General features: G+C 40.8%; 2 protein-coding genes and 1 non-coding gene across 3 annotated transcripts in view; 2 read left to right on the top strand and 1 right to left on the bottom strand.

The window, feature by feature from the left end:
• The window catches only part of LOC134655366 (dynein axonemal heavy chain 10), an 82,109-nt gene extending 67,904 nt beyond the window's left edge, over positions 1-14,205 (top strand). Inside the window, exons 86-96 of the mRNA XM_063510814.1 lie at positions 87-246; positions 393-594; positions 788-930; positions 2,693-2,851; positions 8,113-8,284; positions 8,710-8,841; positions 10,743-10,902; positions 11,701-11,920; positions 12,422-12,601; positions 13,089-13,235; positions 13,918-14,205. Coding sequence (XP_063366884.1) covers positions 87-246; positions 393-594; positions 788-930; positions 2,693-2,851; positions 8,113-8,284; positions 8,710-8,841; positions 10,743-10,902; positions 11,701-11,920; positions 12,422-12,601; positions 13,089-13,235; positions 13,918-14,064 — 1,822 coding nt within the window. The 3' untranslated portion in view covers positions 14,065-14,205. The remainder of the gene's footprint in view (positions 1-86; positions 247-392; positions 595-787; positions 931-2,692; positions 2,852-8,112; positions 8,285-8,709; positions 8,842-10,742; positions 10,903-11,700; positions 11,921-12,421; positions 12,602-13,088; positions 13,236-13,917) is intronic.
• Positions 2,299-2,370, top strand: Trnaq-uug (transfer RNA glutamine (anticodon UUG)). Its single transcript has one exon. It is a non-coding gene; the product is annotated as a tRNA-Gln (tRNA).
• Positions 14,206-15,088: 883 nt separating the features above from the next.
• On the bottom strand, positions 15,089-16,780 carry LOC134655225 (ufm1-specific protease 1). Its single transcript, XM_063510675.1, has 4 exons — positions 16,628-16,780; positions 16,328-16,498; positions 15,839-16,048; positions 15,089-15,265 (listed from the first exon to the last, which is right to left on the bottom strand). The coding sequence occupies exons 1-4, from the start codon at positions 16,748-16,750 to the stop codon at positions 15,122-15,124; spliced, it is 648 nt and encodes a 215-aa protein (XP_063366745.1). The 5' UTR covers positions 16,751-16,780; the 3' UTR covers positions 15,089-15,121.
• Positions 16,781-17,619: the final 839 nt, after the last annotated feature.

Below are 17,619 nucleotides of genomic sequence, written 5' to 3'. Positions count from 1 at the left end.
ATGGCATGATAGGAACAGTCCTACAGGAATACATTCCTTAACACATTTGTAAAGATTTAAACACCTTTAGAAAATTATTTTTTCAGTTTCGACGTAATCTTCGAGCAAACCAGTCCGTTTACACCGGTGGTGTTCATTCTGAGTCCCGGGTCTGACCCAACTGCAGATTTGATGAAGCTGGCCGATCGCTGCGGGTTCGGTGGAGGCAAATTCAAGTATTTATCACTTGGTCAAGGTCAGGAAGGGGTAAGTTCTTCATTTGCATTGTCTTCTGACCTATTTAAGTTGTGCTTAAATAAAAAATGTCATGTCTCTCTTTAGGGCATGTAGATGCCCCGGTAACTTGAAGGACTTGGAAATAAAATTTGATAAAAAATGTGCACTCTTCCCAGGCTGCCCTCGCTCTGTTAGAAGGCGCAATCTCCCACGGGCAATGGCTAATTCTCCAGAATTGCCATCTACTGGTGTCCTTCCTTCGAGAACTGGAGAAACAATTGGAGATGATGGAGAAACCCCACCCGGAGTACAGGCTGTGGCTCACCACGGATCCCACGCCAACCTTCCCTATTGGCATCCTGCAGAGGTCGCTCAAAGGTAATAGTTAATAATAGCACACCCAGTCACGCACCTACCAGCGTCGAAGCAACTGCGTTTTGAATGTTAAATTGTAGGCACAGTGTGATACGGGTATGTATGTCCATGCGCCAGAGTGGGTTTCCACAGCTTCTTCCTATTGTTAACTTAACAGTACCTATATTGTTAACTCGCATATGTCTGTGTTTGACAGTGGTGACAGAGCCCCCCAACGGCCTGAAGCTGAACCTGCGCAACACGTACTTCAAGATGCGCGCGCACGCGCTCGAGGAGTGCACTCACCCCGCCTTTAAGAAGCTCGTCTACGTGCTGGCTTTCTTCCACGCCGTGGTTCAGGTTTGACACCCAATCTACTATAAAATATTTTAGTATTTATTTCTGTCTGATGAACCACTTAACACACGAGGCTAGCTAGATGAACTGGCCAGTTCCCCTAATGGCGTCCGCTAACTGGCGCGAGTGCACGGAGCGGGCGCACGCACGTGGGTGACATTGTAGGTAAAATCTGTCGGACGCGTCCCGGGTTAGTTAGCGTTACTCTTTTTAGGGTTCCGTACCCAAAGGGTAAAAACGGGACCCTATTACTAAGACTCCGCTGTCCGTCCGTCCGTCCGTCCGTCCGTCCGTCCGTCCGTCCGTCCGTCTGTCACCGGGCTGTATCTCACGAACCGTGATAGCTAGACAGTTGAAATTTTCACAGATGATGTATTTCTGTTGCCGCTATAACAACAAATACTAAAAACAGAATAAAATAAAGATTTAAGTGGGGCTCCCATACAACAAACGTGATTTTTGACCGAAGTTAAGCAACGTCGGGCGGGGTCAGTACTTGGATGGGTGACCGTTTTTTTGCTTGTTTTGCTCTATTTTTTGTTGATGGTGCGGAACCCTCCGTGCGCGAGTCCGACTCGCACTTGGCCGGTTTTTTTTCATTAACCCGCTCACCCGCTCCGTGCAACCGCGCCAGCTAGCGGACGCTCTGAAGTTCAGAGCGTCTCCGTCAGACTCCGTCCGTTCAGAGTCTGAACCTCGGGTAGCCGGGTAGCCATGGGATGATAGGTTACTAAACTTTTTTTCTCAAGTAGATACTAACGTAAGGGAAAAGTGGCATGAAAGAGCCAGGTTTTGAAATAGCCATATTCATTAATTAGTTCAAACCGATGTTTGTTATGAATCAAATGTTTGTAGGTGACGAAATATTAGTTTATGTAAATTATGTAGAATAAAAAAAGCTCGTACAAAATTCATTTCGGAACTACCAAAATAATGCAAGTGCCTCCTTCAAAACCGGAGTCCTACATGCCACGTTTCCCCTACAAAGCTTAAAATATACCTATTACAATATTAAAAACCTAGCCAGCTCTACAAACCACTTAAGATGAATGACCGCAAAGATTGATTGAAAGTATACCGTGACCAGTGATAACATTCTTGACTAATCTAATCATTAACATATACTTACCTATTTATTTAAGTATGCGGCCTTGATTTATTAAGTTGGGCATTACGATCGTATTATTCATATCGACACCGATTTTCAGACATCATTTGCAGAGTGTTAATGGAAAGACACTGTAAATATTTATGCAATTAATGTCTATTCATTTAAAATGTTGATTAAAACAATTGTTGCTCTTAAGTGATATCAATGTTTAAACAAATGGTCAAAGTATGCAATACTCAATTTCGTCGTCTACTCCAACCGGTTCCATGGTGTAATGGTTAGCACTCTGGACTTTGAATCCAGCGATCCGAGTTCAAATCTCGGTGGAACCTGCTTTTTTGTTTTGGTGAAAGTAAAACTTAGATTTGCTAAGCAGCGCTCGTAAATTTAGTATTCAAGCAACGCTTGGTAAATTTTTTCCAATTTATTCCTTTTTTCTTTACGTTATAATTTTTAGTTATTTTTCTCCGAAATAACCTTCCTATTTTTATGAATGAATTATATTAATACACATATGGAAGCTTGAATTACGAGTAAGTACCCATATAGGTATGGTAGGTAAACTAAGTTTCGGGCTTTTGCGCTGTCAATAATGATCAACGTTTTATTTTATTTATAAATTTCTAATATGTAAGTAAGTTGTTCTCTTGGCAGGAACGACGAAAATACGACAAAATCGGGTGGAACATCTCATACGATTTCGGCGAGTCAGACTTTAACGTGTGCATGCAAATACTGAATTGTTACCTCGACCGGTGCTATGCGGCCAAGGGACCCATTCCGTGGTCCACTCTGAAGTACTTATTTGGAGAGGTATGTTTAATGACTGAGGAAAACAGATGGCGCTGTAGTCAGAGTAAACATCGGCTCCACGTATATTTGCATTTAAAAAATAGTTAAATTGAAAAATAGTGATTGAAAAGTGGTCGAAAACATTGTAAACATTTTGTAAAGTGAACGTTATTAAGTGCAGAACTCAAAATGTAGCAGTTAAAATAATACAGAGCAACATAAATAATGACGGTAGCTCAGGAGACTTTTACAAATAAGTGATAAGGGAACTCAAATACATAATCAAGTGCATTGTGATTCACCATAACTAACGAACTATAAAATATATAAAGTGCAATAACTATTTAGTGAAGTGCTACAGAACTTTAAAACGAAAACAATAAAATTGCACTAAAAATTACAATATCTACCGTAGCCGCTAATTAACTTCAGCGCCATCTAGCGGGCACCACTAGTGATATTCAACAAGCTTCGAGCGCTATACAGCTATATTGAACCACCAGATTTATCCCTGCATCCTCACGTAGTATCGCTACTCACCACTAGAGGGCGTGAATTTCAAAACTAACATGGATCAACTCATTAAATCTATTAACGAGCTGGGCGAGCAACTAAAGCAGATTGACACAAAACTCTGCTCAAAAATAGACGCTCTCGATAATAAGGTGTCTGCATACAAGCAAGAGCTCGAAGAAATTAAACAAACCCAAGATGCCCAAGAAATGAGATTGGACCAGCTAGAACGAGAAGTTAGAGTCCGAAATCTTGTTTTCTTTGGTATTGTAGAGACAGAAAGGTCCTATTTTGACCTTGAAGAGGTGGCTTTAAAAATAATAAATGAGGACTTAAAGGTGGAATGCTGCAAAAACGACATACAACACATCAGACGGCTGGGAAAAAAAGGCGAGAAACCTAGACCGATAATAATTGGTTTCACGACTCTAGGAAAGAAAATTAAAATCCTTAAGAATAAATCAAAGCTTCAAGGATCCAGTTGTTACATTAAAGAAGATTTCCCTGCTAAAGTATTAAAAGAACGAAAATCGCTACAGGAAGACTTAAAGAAAGAATTAGATAAGGGTAACAAGGCTATAATTAAATATAATAAACTAATAATAATACCTGAAAAAAATAATCCGAATAACAAAAAGTCACCTGCTGGAACAAGTAATACTAAGAAGCGATCGCTAGATACATCTCCGTCCTCCGTAAACAAGAACCTAAACCGCCAGGTGTTAAAGAAAAATAAACCGAGTACAGATAACCGAAATATAAAACAATACCTAACATTCCAAAGGCCAGAGTCACCAAAAACCGGAGGAGACACAGACAATGATGACAACATATAGCAATCAGCGCCTCCTCCATTATACGATAAAAGCACATTTTACAAAAAGAAAACAATCAACCGATGTTCCCCAACACGGCCGGTCACCGCGGGGACAAACGACCGCAACCCTCCACTCCAACCCTTATACATCTGCACCTACAACGCACGATCTCTATTATCTAACGAACGACTGCTAGAGTTCAAAGAAGCAATTTCAAAAATAAAATTTGACATAATTGGACTCTCCGAGATACGCAGAACAGGCTACGAAATTCTAGAAGACAAAGAACACATATTCTGCTATTACGGAGAAACCAAAGGACTGCATGGCGTAGGATTTATATTGAAAAAACAATTAAAACCAAATATAGAAAGCTTCATTGCGATTTCGGAACGAGTATGCATATTAAATTTAAAGTTTGATAGTATTAACATCTCGATAATACAAGTATATGCGCCTACCAGCACTGCCTGCGAAAATGATTCTGATGCTTTTTACGATCAGCTACAAGGAGCTTTTGAAAAATGCTACAAAAATGTGATCGTAATGGGCGATTTCAACGCTCGCATTGGACAAAAGCTGCCTGAGGAAAGTAGAGCTTTTGGAGCATTCTGTTACGGAACGCGTAACACAAGAGGCGAGAAGCTTATACAATTTGCGCTTCAAAATAATCTATCTGTTATTAACAGCATATTTAAAAAGGACACTAAAAACATGTGGACGTGGATCTCACCAAAAGGCACAAAAAGCCAACTAGACTACATTATGTCCAACACAAAAAATAACTTTACAAACATAGAGATTATAAATAAGCTTAATTTTCCCAGCGACCATCGCCTAGTAAGAAGCACTTTCCAGATCGTAAAATCAAAGAAATGTAGAGCAAAATATAGCCTCCAAAATACAAACCTAAAAACACTAGAAGATGAAGAACTGTTCCAGCAAAATCTGAAACACAATTTGGAAAATAGTACCTTATCAACTTGTCAACATGTAGAGCTATATTATTCTGCATTGAAGAAAGGCATCACGGACTCTATGGGCTCTAAAAATAAAATAAACAATAAACCTAGAACTATACTTTCTGAGAACACAAGACTGTTACTAAAAAGAAGATCTGAACTGCAACACAAAAAACCGCGATCTAAGGAAGAGAAACAAGAACTAGGAAACCTATATAAAAATATACACAAAATTATAAAGAAAGAATACGAATCCCATAGACAACATATAATAGAGCAACACTTAACCACCACGGGAAGCCTGAAAAAAGGATACAAGGAGCTTAACCATACAAAAAAATGGATACCTTCTGTGAAAGAAAATGCGTCGCATAAAGAAACATTTTCCAGGTCTAAAATCCTAGATATTGCTACGAATTTTTACAAAAAATTATATTCTAGGAAAAAGAGTGCATGCCAATATGAAACTGAAAATACTGAAAACACGACATCTCCACCCGCCTCACCATCACTTCAAAGATTCACGGACAACGAGATTTTGAAGAAAATTAAAACTTTAAAGAAAGGAAAAAGTTGCGGCCCCGACAGTATTTCTAACGAAATAATCATAACCGGAAGTGACATATTAGTACCCTATTTAACTAAGCTTTTTAACAAAATACTGGACTCTAGACAGATACCCAATGAATGGGCGAAATCAGACATCATTTTATTGTACAAAAAGGGTGATCCTGGAAACATTGCAAACTACCGTCCTATAAGCCTACAACCATGCCTCTACAAGCTTTTTGCCTCATGCTTAGAACAACGCATCTCTAAAATTACTGAAAAACACCAACCAATAGAACAGGCCGGATTCAGAAAAACTTTCTCAACAATGGACCACATACACGTACTGGATCAAATAATTGAAAAATATGTAGAAAAACAACATCCACTATACTTAGCCTTCATTGACTACGCTAAGGCTTTCGACACTATTTCTCACGCTAGTATATGGAAAGCTTTATACGAATGTGAATTGCCGTCAGAAACCATCGAACTCATTCAAGATATCTACAACAAGAGCGTTAGTCGAGTGAAATTGGACAAAACTGGTGCCGAAATACATATTCGAAGAGGTGTAAGACAGGGGGACCCCCTCTCTCCTACATTATTTATCACAGTTTTACAACATATTATGAAGAAACTCGATTGGTCAAAAAAAGGCATAAACATAAAAGGAAAATACCTAAGCAACTTACGCTTCGCTGACGACCTAGTCCTTTTCTCAGAGACAGCATCACAATTGGAAGGGATGATAAACGAACTTAAATGTATTAGCCGTGATATTGGTTTGGAATTAAATATCGACAAAACGAAACTCATGTCCAACAAAGCTCATAGACCTATTTTCGTCGAAAACAGACAGATAGAGTATGTAGAGCAATATATATACTTAGGTAAACAACTGTCTCTATCAAAGTCTAGACACTGTGACGAATTAGAAAGACGCATTACAATGACGTGGAATAAATTCTGGAGCCACAAGGAAGTCCTAAAGTCTAACATACCCTTAAGACTAAAAAAGAAAATTCTGGACTCATGTCTCCTACCTTGTCTTTCCTACGCAAGTCAAACATGGATATATAATGCATACACGAAAAGAAAAATTACAACTTGTCAAAGAGCCATGGAGCGGAGCATCATGAACCTAAAACTTAGAGACAAACAACGTCATACGGCTATAAGGGAAAAGACTAAAGTTATCGACGCTCTATCACATTGCAAGAAACTAAAATGGAAGTGGGCGGGCCACGTGGCACGAATGAGCAACGAAAGATGGACTAAGAGAGTCACTACATGGGCGGGACCTCCCGGTAAAAGAAAGTCAGGCCACCCACTGGGAAGATGGACAGAAGACCTAAAAAAGTTTGCCAGCGACGACTGGGTAACAATAGCCCAAGACAGGGAAATGTGGAGTAAAATGGAGGAGGCCTTTACTCGTCAAGAGGTCCTTAATAATACAAACTAAATTATTGAATAGAATTTTACAATTTAAACTTGCATGTACATTAGTTTGATAATATTTAATTTAATTTAATAGTTTATTATTATTTAATTTAATAATGAAATATGTATATTTTTTATTAAGGAATTAAATGGCTTAAATAAATAAATAAAATGTTTAATGGCTCCTCTACACGATGGGCCAACGCCGGCCATTCCAAGGGACGCAGCCATGCGGTAGAATGAGATAGCAATATCACTTGCTCCCTCTAACGCATAAATGCGTCCCTTGGAGTGGCCGGCGTTGGCCCATCGTGTAGAGGAGCCATAAAGATAAGGGCACTATGTAAGTAATTGATGAGCCTCACCTTTTTCGTTAGCGTGTGTGATAGAGCAGCGGTATGTCATGTCAGTCAGCTTGCCTGATTAGGGTTATTTGCCTCTTTATCTTATTTAAGGGCCACCGCACACTAGCCTCTCCCGAGCGCAAATGCGTAGCAACGCCATTTTCCATAGCGCTGACTAGACGCCGACGCTCAAAAGACGAGAGTGTGGGGTGGCTCTAATGCCAATATACATATTGGGCCAACGGACAATGTTGGGGATGCGTTTATGCGTAAGCGATATTGCTATCTCATTCCACCGCATCGCTGTGTCCCTTAGATTGGCCTACGTTGGCCCAATATGTGTCGGCAACGGTATAAGATACCTATCAGGATTACTCTACGTAGTGCTGAAGGTCCAACAAGCGGTCTAGCATGAGTTGCGTTCCCGCTCGCGACACCATACATCATGCGCGACTTTAAGTATGGAGCCGCGCGCGAGAACGCAACTCATGCTACAACTACAACGCCAGAGTATTGTTTTAATGCTGTCTAAAAGCATGTTATGATGGATTTGCGTGCTGATGACCACAGTTGTACCAAATATATATTTAACTCCGTTACACTCTTCTCTTTGGTTGTACTATGATATAATGTTTTATAAATCGCTTCTATAGGTGATGTACGGCGGGCGCGTGATCGACGATTTTGACCGGCGCGTGGTGAAGACCTACATGGATGAATATATGGGAGACTTCCTGTTCGACAAGTTCCAGCCGTTCCACTTCTACAAGGACTCGACGTTCGACTACGTCATACCGCCCGATTGCGAGCGAGAGGAGTATATCTGTAAGTCACAGTTTGTGTAGAAGACTGACACACACTGATTCTGACACTGGCACACTGGTGGGTGACACTGAGAGGAAGGTCGTCCTGGTTTCTTTTTACAAGGACCTGACATTTGACTCCATCATATCGCCCGATTGTGATCTCTTCTTAAAACCAGGTAAGCCCTTTATTTTGAAACAGAAATTCGTATGTGCAGTTTGCCCACGAAACCGTGGGGTTGAGGAACCGGAAGTGCAGCGCCCGGAATCCCGACGGGGCAGGGGCGTGGATACTTGGATATAGTTCATTTTGTTTCTACGAACTGTAATATAACTATCATTTTCTAGAAAAGCCTTGGCTGATGACTCTGTGTGTATAGTCTGATCGTTATCGAAGTTCTTATAATTCGTTTATGTTCTTGACATGAAATAAAACTTTGCGTCCAGTGTTCATCGACACGCTGCCGCTGGTGAACTCCCCGGAGGTGTTCGGGCTTCACCCCAACGCGGAGATCGGCTACTTCAGCCAGGCCGTGCGCGAGATGTGGGGCCACCTCATAGAGCTCCAGCCAAAGACAAGTCAGTAAACGTGTCTTGAAAAGTATTCAAAATATTTAAAGGGGCCCACTGATTAACAGTCCGCCGGACGGTATCGGCCTGTCAGTTGTCCGGAACTGTCAACTTTTTGTTCTAACTGACAGGCCGATACCGTCCGGCGGACTGTTGATCAGTGGGGCCCTTAAGAGTAAGGTCAATGTGGCGAAAGACGGCATATATATTGCTGGGTCCGTCATAGGGCAAGAACTCTCGTATCGTACGTACAGTCACGCTCCGTGATTGTTACGCCATTTAGGGTTCTAGCTAAATTGGCCATACATAGCGGAAGTATGGAACAACCAATTTAGCTAGGACCCTAAATGGCGTAACAATCCCGTATGGTGACTGTACATCGATCAGACACAAGTCAGAAAAGAAGAGTTTCACTCCTTCTACTCTACCGGCCTTCTGTATGTGGAGTATGTTTAAAAACGTAAGAGTTCAAAGCGACGAAAGAGCTTGTGGACGTTCTTCCCTTAGATTTGGTCGGTCCTTAGATTTGGAAAACTTCTTGACTTTAAAACTTATTTAAAATGACCTTCCGTAATTCTTGTAATTTTTTCTGAAGTTTCCCAACTTTTTGCATCCGTTCTGCAACTTCCCCATCAGTATACGGAATATAACAAAAAAGCAGTTCATCTCATTATGTACATGTAGGTATTTTGTATGTTTTCGATATTAGATATAAGTAGTATTTGTTATCGTTAGATTTTATCCTTAATAAGACATAAGTATGTACTTTATTATTGTATGTATATTTAACATATCACCGTTTGATTTTGAATAATATGTTACATGCTGCTCTCTACTTAACAGCTTCGGTTCTGAAAAGTAAGTAACTTGACCACTAGTAATCTTCTTAAGTACCTATGTACCTACTAAGAACATATCTATAAATCAATGAGAATGAACTTAGCTTTTTGCATGTAATTGCTAATAATTGCCTTATTCTGTGTCGTTCAGTAATAAAATAATTATTGTTGTGATTATTTATTGTCAATATAATCCATCTAAACAAGTATTCTGATTCTGAGTTAAACTGACGATCTATTACGTTTTGAATGTTATTTTGCTGCCTTGCTAGATGGAACTGCAGGTGAGTTGCGAGTAGAATATTATGGTAAACAGCTAATATTAAGGCCCAGTAGGTTCGTGTTCTCTCACTCTCACAGAGCGTAAGCGTGAGCGAGATGGAAGTGGGTATAGCGTGCGTATGGTATGTTACTAGGTACATATGTTACCAAATTCATGCCTCTCTTCACAATGAACGTTTAGAATCTGTGGTAACTCTTCTCACCACTAGAAACTCAACACTGTTCGATAAGGTAGGTAGGTAGATGTACTTTCCTAATGAACCTTACGTTTGATAGCACCTGTACTGTACCTAGTATAGTTTGTAGCTTTCTAGTAGAGCCCGAAGGCTTATCCTATTGTCTATTGTTCAGTAAAACCGCACGTGCTACTTACCTGCAAAAAAGGGTCTTCATTATTCTATTTGGCACCTGAGCGCGGGCTAGTCCAACGCTCAAAAAACCAGTGTAGGTGCGCTCTCCGATAACGCACCTTTGTTACGCATCTCGATGACACATTTTAGACTGGTTCTGTAGCGTTCGACTCGCCGGCACTCAGTAACCGAAGTCTGACCGCACACATCGTAACAAAATATTTATCCATTAGTTCATTTTGAATCTTATTGCAATTTCCATAGGAGTTGTAATTCAATTACCTGGGTAAAGTGAACGATTTTTTATGCAGGTGGTTGTGGCACGTGGCACGAGCGGTTTTACTTAACAATAGACAATAGGATTAGCCATCGGGCTCTATAGATACAAACTATATACAGTACACGTAATACATCATTCTAAGGCCTATCTGTGCTACAGGCGAAGGCGGGGGGGCCATGTCGCGAGACGACTTCATCGACAACATCGCCGTGGACGTCCTCGGCAAGTTGCCGCCGCTGTACGAAGTGTGGCGCGTGCGCAAGGCTTTCGAGATGAACCTGACGCCGACCGGCGTTGTGTTGCTGCAAGAACTAGAACGGTACTAATACCACTTATCTGACCATCGGTAGCCTTTATTTCGTCAGACTACGACAGTTACAAATGTTTGGTTTACTGTGTCAATGATGGAATTAGTTCTTTTTCTTCCCCATCAACAATTTTTTTCAAAACTCTTGGGGCTGTTCATAAATTACGTCATCTATTTTTGACGATTTTTGACCCCCCCAAAATCATCCAAAAATCATGCTTCGAATGACCCCGTTTCCTCCTACGTAATGCTACCATCATCCGACCGATGTCCAGACCCCCCCCCCCCTCCCATTTGAAATGACGTAATTTATGAATAGCCCCCTTGCTGTAGGCGTCGTTTTCACATCCGCCAATGTCATTAAAAAATCCACTAATTTGAACATACAAAGGTCTCATCAATCTCATCATTTTTAGTGTTTGAACATTCCCAAAATTCTTTAATTCATTATCATAATTTTTCAAGAAAAATTTCCCAACTCTTCTTCAAAGGTCTTCTGGAAGAGATCACTCTTTAGCGATAAGACCACCTGTCACCTGTTGTCTGCCTCTATATTTAATCAGTTGTTTCTTTTCATTTGTATTTTTTTCCTGAGGTGTGCCAATAAAGAGCATACTATCTCTTTGAAAACGTTCTGAAACTTGCACATCTATAATTCGACACTATGATTCCCATCTTCTCGAAGTACACACAGAGTATAAGAGCGAAAGCGGTCATCATTACCCCGCATTTGCGGGGTAATGATGACCGCTTTCGCTCTTTTACTTAAATTACCTAAATATTTATAATATTTACCTAAATATGTTCCAGATTCAACCGCCTGATCAGCCGCATGCGTACAACCCTAACACTCCTCCGAAAGGCGTTGGCGGGTGAGATCGGCATGGACGCCGTGCTGGACAATGTGTCCTACAGCCTGTTCAATGGACAACTGCCTAATGTGTGGCGCTCACTTGCCCCAGCCACTTGTAAAGGGCTAGGGGGCTGGATGGACCATTTTATGGCTCGGACTAAACAGTACACTGACTGGGTAAGTGTCCTACAATCTATTGAATGAAAAACCGCTCTATATGTGGCGCTCACTTGCCCCAGCCAGCCCTTCACAAGTGAAAGGGCTAGGGGGCTGGATAGACCACTTTATGGCTCGAACTAAGCAGTAAACCGATAGGGTAAGTGATATTTTACTCCAGTCATCTGTACGGGCCGAGCTGGTTAGTTTGTTTACTTCATGTTTTGTAGAAAACAGTTTGAATAAGTTGTTGAACTACAACTGATTGGATGGAATTCGGATGGATTCTACGGTCTGTTCCACAGACAACTCCCTGATGTGGATCTCGCTTGCCTAGCCAAGGAGAGTGAGAGTGAATGGACGATTACTACACCTTTGATTCGGATCTAAAAGTTCACTGAGCGTACCTACCTCTGTTTCACATTTTACAGCAATGATCGGAGAGAGAGATCGGTGGGTTCACCGCATTGTGTATCTTTCAACTTGCATTAAAGGATATCCTCAACATAAACTTTCTTCCAGGCGACAAAAGAGGAGCCAGTGGTAATCTGGCTGTCGGGCCTGCACATCCCCGAGTCGTACCTGATCGCGGAGGTCCAGATCGCGTGCCGGTTGTACACGTGGCCTCTGGATCGTTCTACGCAGTTTACCCGTGTCACACAGTGGACTAGCCCCGATGACATCGAGGAGCGTCCGACTACCGTATGACAATCAATAGATACTGATTTTTATGTTAAGATGCCTGATTTAAATAACATAATAAGTGTAAGATATCATCATACCACCGTATCCATATTAACAGATCGCACCAATATACTCTGAACGGAAAGCACACTGCTTCGAGTGTCCGAGTGTACGTGTAGTAGGTATTATAGGGCATTCTTACACACAGATTGACTAGGTCCCACAGTAAGCTCAAGAAGGCAAGGTATTAACTCTTAACTCGCCAGTATACTGACGTATAATTTTCGTAAACGAATATGAACGGTATAACAATCATGGCATGGGTTAACGGTAACCTTTGCAAGTTTGATTCTGCGAAAATTTTCGACATGAAAAACACCCACCGTTCGTCAACACTCACATTTTCGAGTTATGACTTATGAAACAATCATGATCGTGTTGCCGCTCTATTATACTCTAGGCTACTCGCATTAGCTGGTGCATGTGATACATTCAATTGTTGTAGGGTTGCTACGTCCAAGGCTTATACCTGGAGGGCGCACGCTGGGATCTCGAGGACAAGTGTCTGCGCCGCTCGCACCCCAAAGTGCTGGTGACGGAACTGCCCGTCATGTACATCATACCCATCGAGTCGCACAAGGTCAAACTGCAGGTAAACAGAAACTTATCCTGACTTTGGGCAGTTTCCTGCTAGCTCACTTGAGTAGTGTCTTGCTCGATAATTTTTTATTGATACTCAGGGCTATAACCGCGAAAATCGAAGTTCGCAAATTGCGGACATTTTTCTCTGTCACTCTAATTACGCCTTCATTGGAGTAAAAGAGAAAGATCCCCGCAATTTGCGAATTTCGGTTTTCACGGTGGCCCCTCTGCATCCGACAATGAGCTCGCTTGTAGAGGCAGGGAAGCATACTACCGTGCTCGTCTCATCACACGTCGCGTTGCATATCCCCACTCTTTCACCTCGAAAATCAGGGTTCGAAAGGATTACTATCAATGATAGTTATCTTGATAATTATAGTGATATTTATGCCTGATTATCGATTTAGTAATAACCTAAAATTTAAAACCTAAAATATACGAAACGCCCCAATCTATCAAAGAATTCAAAGAAAATAAATATAGCACCATCCATACCTGGGATAATTATCCGATATTTATCAAAGACTATAATTATCTGGATAATTTCGAACCCTGTCGAAAACGCACGAAGCTTGTGCTCGAACTGAATTGTGTCTATAGGATACACTAACGTATGAGGTATTAGCTTCTTACGAGAATGTTGAGTACCTACGCAACAAGTTAATTGAATGTCAATTTCTCTTCTTCGCCAGAATACGCTGCGAACCCCGGTCTACACGACGTCGACGCGCCGCAACGCCATGGGCGTGGGTCTGGTGTTCGAGTCCGACCTGTGGACCGCCGAGCACGCCTCGCACTGGGTCCTACAGGGCGTCTGCCTCATCATGAACACAGACTAGTGTACGTGTGGGTCTGGTGTTCGAGTCCGACCTGTGGACCGCCAAGCACGCCTCGCACTGGGTCCTACAGGGCGTCTGCCTCATCATGAACACAGACTAGTGTACGTGTGGGTCTGGTGTTCGAGTCCGACCTGTGGACCGCCGAGCACGCCTCGCACTGGGTCTTACAGGGCGTCTGCCTCATCATGAACACGGACTAGTGTACGTGTGGGTCTAGGTTCCAGTCCGACCTATGGACCGCCGAGCACGCCTCGCACTGGGTCCTACAGGGCGTCTGCCTCATCATGAACACGGACTAGTGTACGTGTGGGTCTGGTGTTCCAATCCGACCTAATGTGGACCGCCGAGCGATGGTTGTGGGACTTGTGGGTCTGGTGGTGGTTATTACTCATGAAACCATTGACGTATATCTCGGGACGGGCCTTACGGGCACTAAAAATGGTACTAGTTCAGCGGTGTCACACGAATTCGAGCCAATCGTGCAGTCTAACGCAACTAGTTGCGACCAATCGCGTTCGTGATGCGAACTCATCAACCAATCGCGTTGTAGCGGTGTCACACCGCTGTACTGGCCCCATTCATGCCGGATTCTTATCGCCCGCCAGTCCTGTGATATAATATATGTCAATGCATGAAACTGTCTAGATCAATAATAATGTACACGACTCACTCATGTGTCTCGCTCATGCACCGGAGCGGCGTGAGGATCCACATCAGTATGATAATCATGTAGCAAATATTATGTTGGATTTGACTCCACACCCACAGTACTTTTTTTCTTAATTGATCTCATAGAAATTAATGTACGGTTAACTACTCAATGATTGGCTAGTTTTATAGATAAGTTACTACTGCTGCTTTGAAGTTGCCAACCATTGGTTAGGTGAAGTTGGTTGCCCTGTCAATTTAGTGTAGTTTACACTTTATGTATCGGTAATACTTATGTTATTGAGCTGTGACTGCATTCTAAGGTAAAATGTTTGAATAATTATGTAGCCCTAATTATGATATTAATAAAGACTGATTTAGCAATATATGTTTTATTTATAAATAAAAATTAGATAATGGTTTTAGACTTAGCTTGTGGCAGGCATAGATTATAGAATGAGGAGCTCAGGAAGTCTTTGAGCGGCTGCCATTTCACCCAGCCCTTGTTCTGTAGGAACTCCTTGCTCTGCTCCTTTCCCACATAGTGTGGATCCTGAAAGTAAATGTTCACTCTAACGCCTTGACAATAGAGGCGTGTTCAGACATTTGTGAACACATTGGCCGCTCCAATATATCTACAGATGTGCAAGTTGCGGAAAGTTTCCATAAAATTCTATAAATTCTCGGAAATTTCATGAAACTTTCACTAGGAAATATGGGAAATTTAAATTTAAAATTGGAAAGTTTCAATTCTCATACAAAAATGTAAGATTTTCCGAATTTTTCCTATGTTACATTTCCGAAACATTCGCAATTTTGGAAAGTTTCCTTAGGCACATCAGTAAATATATCTGATGGCAACTGTACAAGAACAGTTTATTTATTTACTTGTATACAGCATTAACACTTTCAGTGCCAAGCGCCCCCTTCCCAATACAAAATTATCCCACTCAGGTTTTTGGCATTGAATATGTTAACCCTTTACTTTTTAAATATTGACCATTAAAGTGTTAAAACAGTAACATTTGTATACACCTAAACTATAGCAAGTCTGTCTCCATCTGTGCAAATAAAAAAAAGAGTCAATATCTCAGCATAAAATGAGTTTATAAAATAAAAATCTTACCACAATCAAAAGACTGGCTTCAGATTTGTCAATATGGATTCCCATAATGCCCTTAGAAGAGCAGTCCACATCTCCGCCCATCATAATGGGGCTCCCGAACTTCTCGAAATGGGTCTTCAAGGTGTCCACTATGGTGCCTAAGTTGTCTCCTTTGTTTACATGGACTATTTTACTTGGAATGTCATATAGCTTGTCTATCACTAAGCACACCTGAAAAGTAAATAGATTTGTAAAATAATCCTATTTCCTGAAACAGTTTGAATATATATTTTTATGTAAATAAAAGTTAATAATGTGGCTCTAAATATTATTTAACTTCCAGTATCAGCGTTCATTCAAATTATATATAATAATATTATTGATTGTTTCTGTTATTCATCAGAAATATTAATCGGGTTGAAGTTTTTTCAAGTTTGCTTACGTTTAAAATTGAGAAAGCTTTATATGCTTGTTGTAGGAAATTAAAGCGAATTTTACTTTTTATCTCACCTCAAAACTGCCAATCCATTGCCTAGAACCTAAAAATGACCTAGGTTTGTCTTCTAGGTCAACCAAAATCTCTTGAATACGTCTTATAGATGGAACCTCTACACTTTTCTGGCGATTCTGGTTCATCCAGGAACATAGCGTTTGTAATGTTCTATAGCCACATCCCCAGCCCTGGAAAATAATCAAAATTATCAGATCATTAGTAAAATAAGTGCGATATATTGTAAGCAATTGTAAGTTAAGTTTTTAGGTTAGAAAAGTTATACTTTAAATTTACAGTAGAATGATACATATGCTTACCCTATCATCAAATCCATCGCATAAATAATGGTAATATTCGTATTTTCCAGAAACTAAATGAATGTTTCCCAATGAGAATTGAACTTCAGCGCCTTCGTGGACGTTTGACAACAAACTTGTCATTGTTTATTGTTTTTTTTTATGTCATTCCATTTCACGTGACTTAAGAACTTGGGAAATTACTCGGTATGCCAAAGTTATTTTCAGGTGAGTCATAGACTAGGAATCCTCTAGACTGAGTTTAGAGCAATTATTTCATGAAACCGATGCTGCCAAAAATACGGGGGTGCGGGGGGACGAGTTGAGCGAATCCCGTGCCGTGATTGGTCCGTTCAAAGACACGGACCAATCATGGCACGGGATTGACTCGAAGATGGAGTAAATCTACCGTATGAGTGGCAGAGGGGGTAGCGTTACTATGCTCAGTCTAGAGAATGTCTTGTCTGTGAGGTGAGTCAACAGGTTTCATTGCCCCCCCATTAAACTTTTTTTTCTACTCCCGTACTTTTATTTGTCATTTAAAGGGTCGTGCACACACCTTTAAAACCCTACCTTATAGATGTCAAGACAAGTTTTTAGTCTATTCCCCAAAAAATAATTTGTGCATACACGCAGTATCTTTTTGGCGATTTTACGATACTTCGTGTAATGACCACTTAAAAAATATTGAATGAAATACAATGTTGCCAACCTTATTTTAAATGTCATAACAAATAAGTGAACCATATACATGTTTTTTATTTTTATTTCATTCATTCTTTTCCCGTCCGTACCCTCCATTTTTGCTACTTCTTGAATTAAAATTATTTGTTAAATTATTAATTTTATTTCAAAGTAAGTGCTTGGTCGTAGAAAAAGTATTGTATGCAACGTTGTTTAACTGAGTCAAAAAATACTCGTGGCGTCTTCATTAACAATTTTCGGCTTCGCCTCAAAGTGTTACTCACGCCACTCGCCTTTTTTTGAACATAAACTAGTTACTAGATATAAAC

This window comes from Cydia amplana, chromosome 16 (genome assembly GCF_948474715.1).
Source record: "Cydia amplana chromosome 16, ilCydAmpl1.1, whole genome shotgun sequence".
Taxonomy (NCBI): Eukaryota; Metazoa; Arthropoda; class Insecta; order Lepidoptera; family Tortricidae; genus Cydia; species Cydia amplana.
Note: the sequence above shows the minus strand (reverse complement) of the source record. Positions and strands in the feature narration are given on the sequence as shown.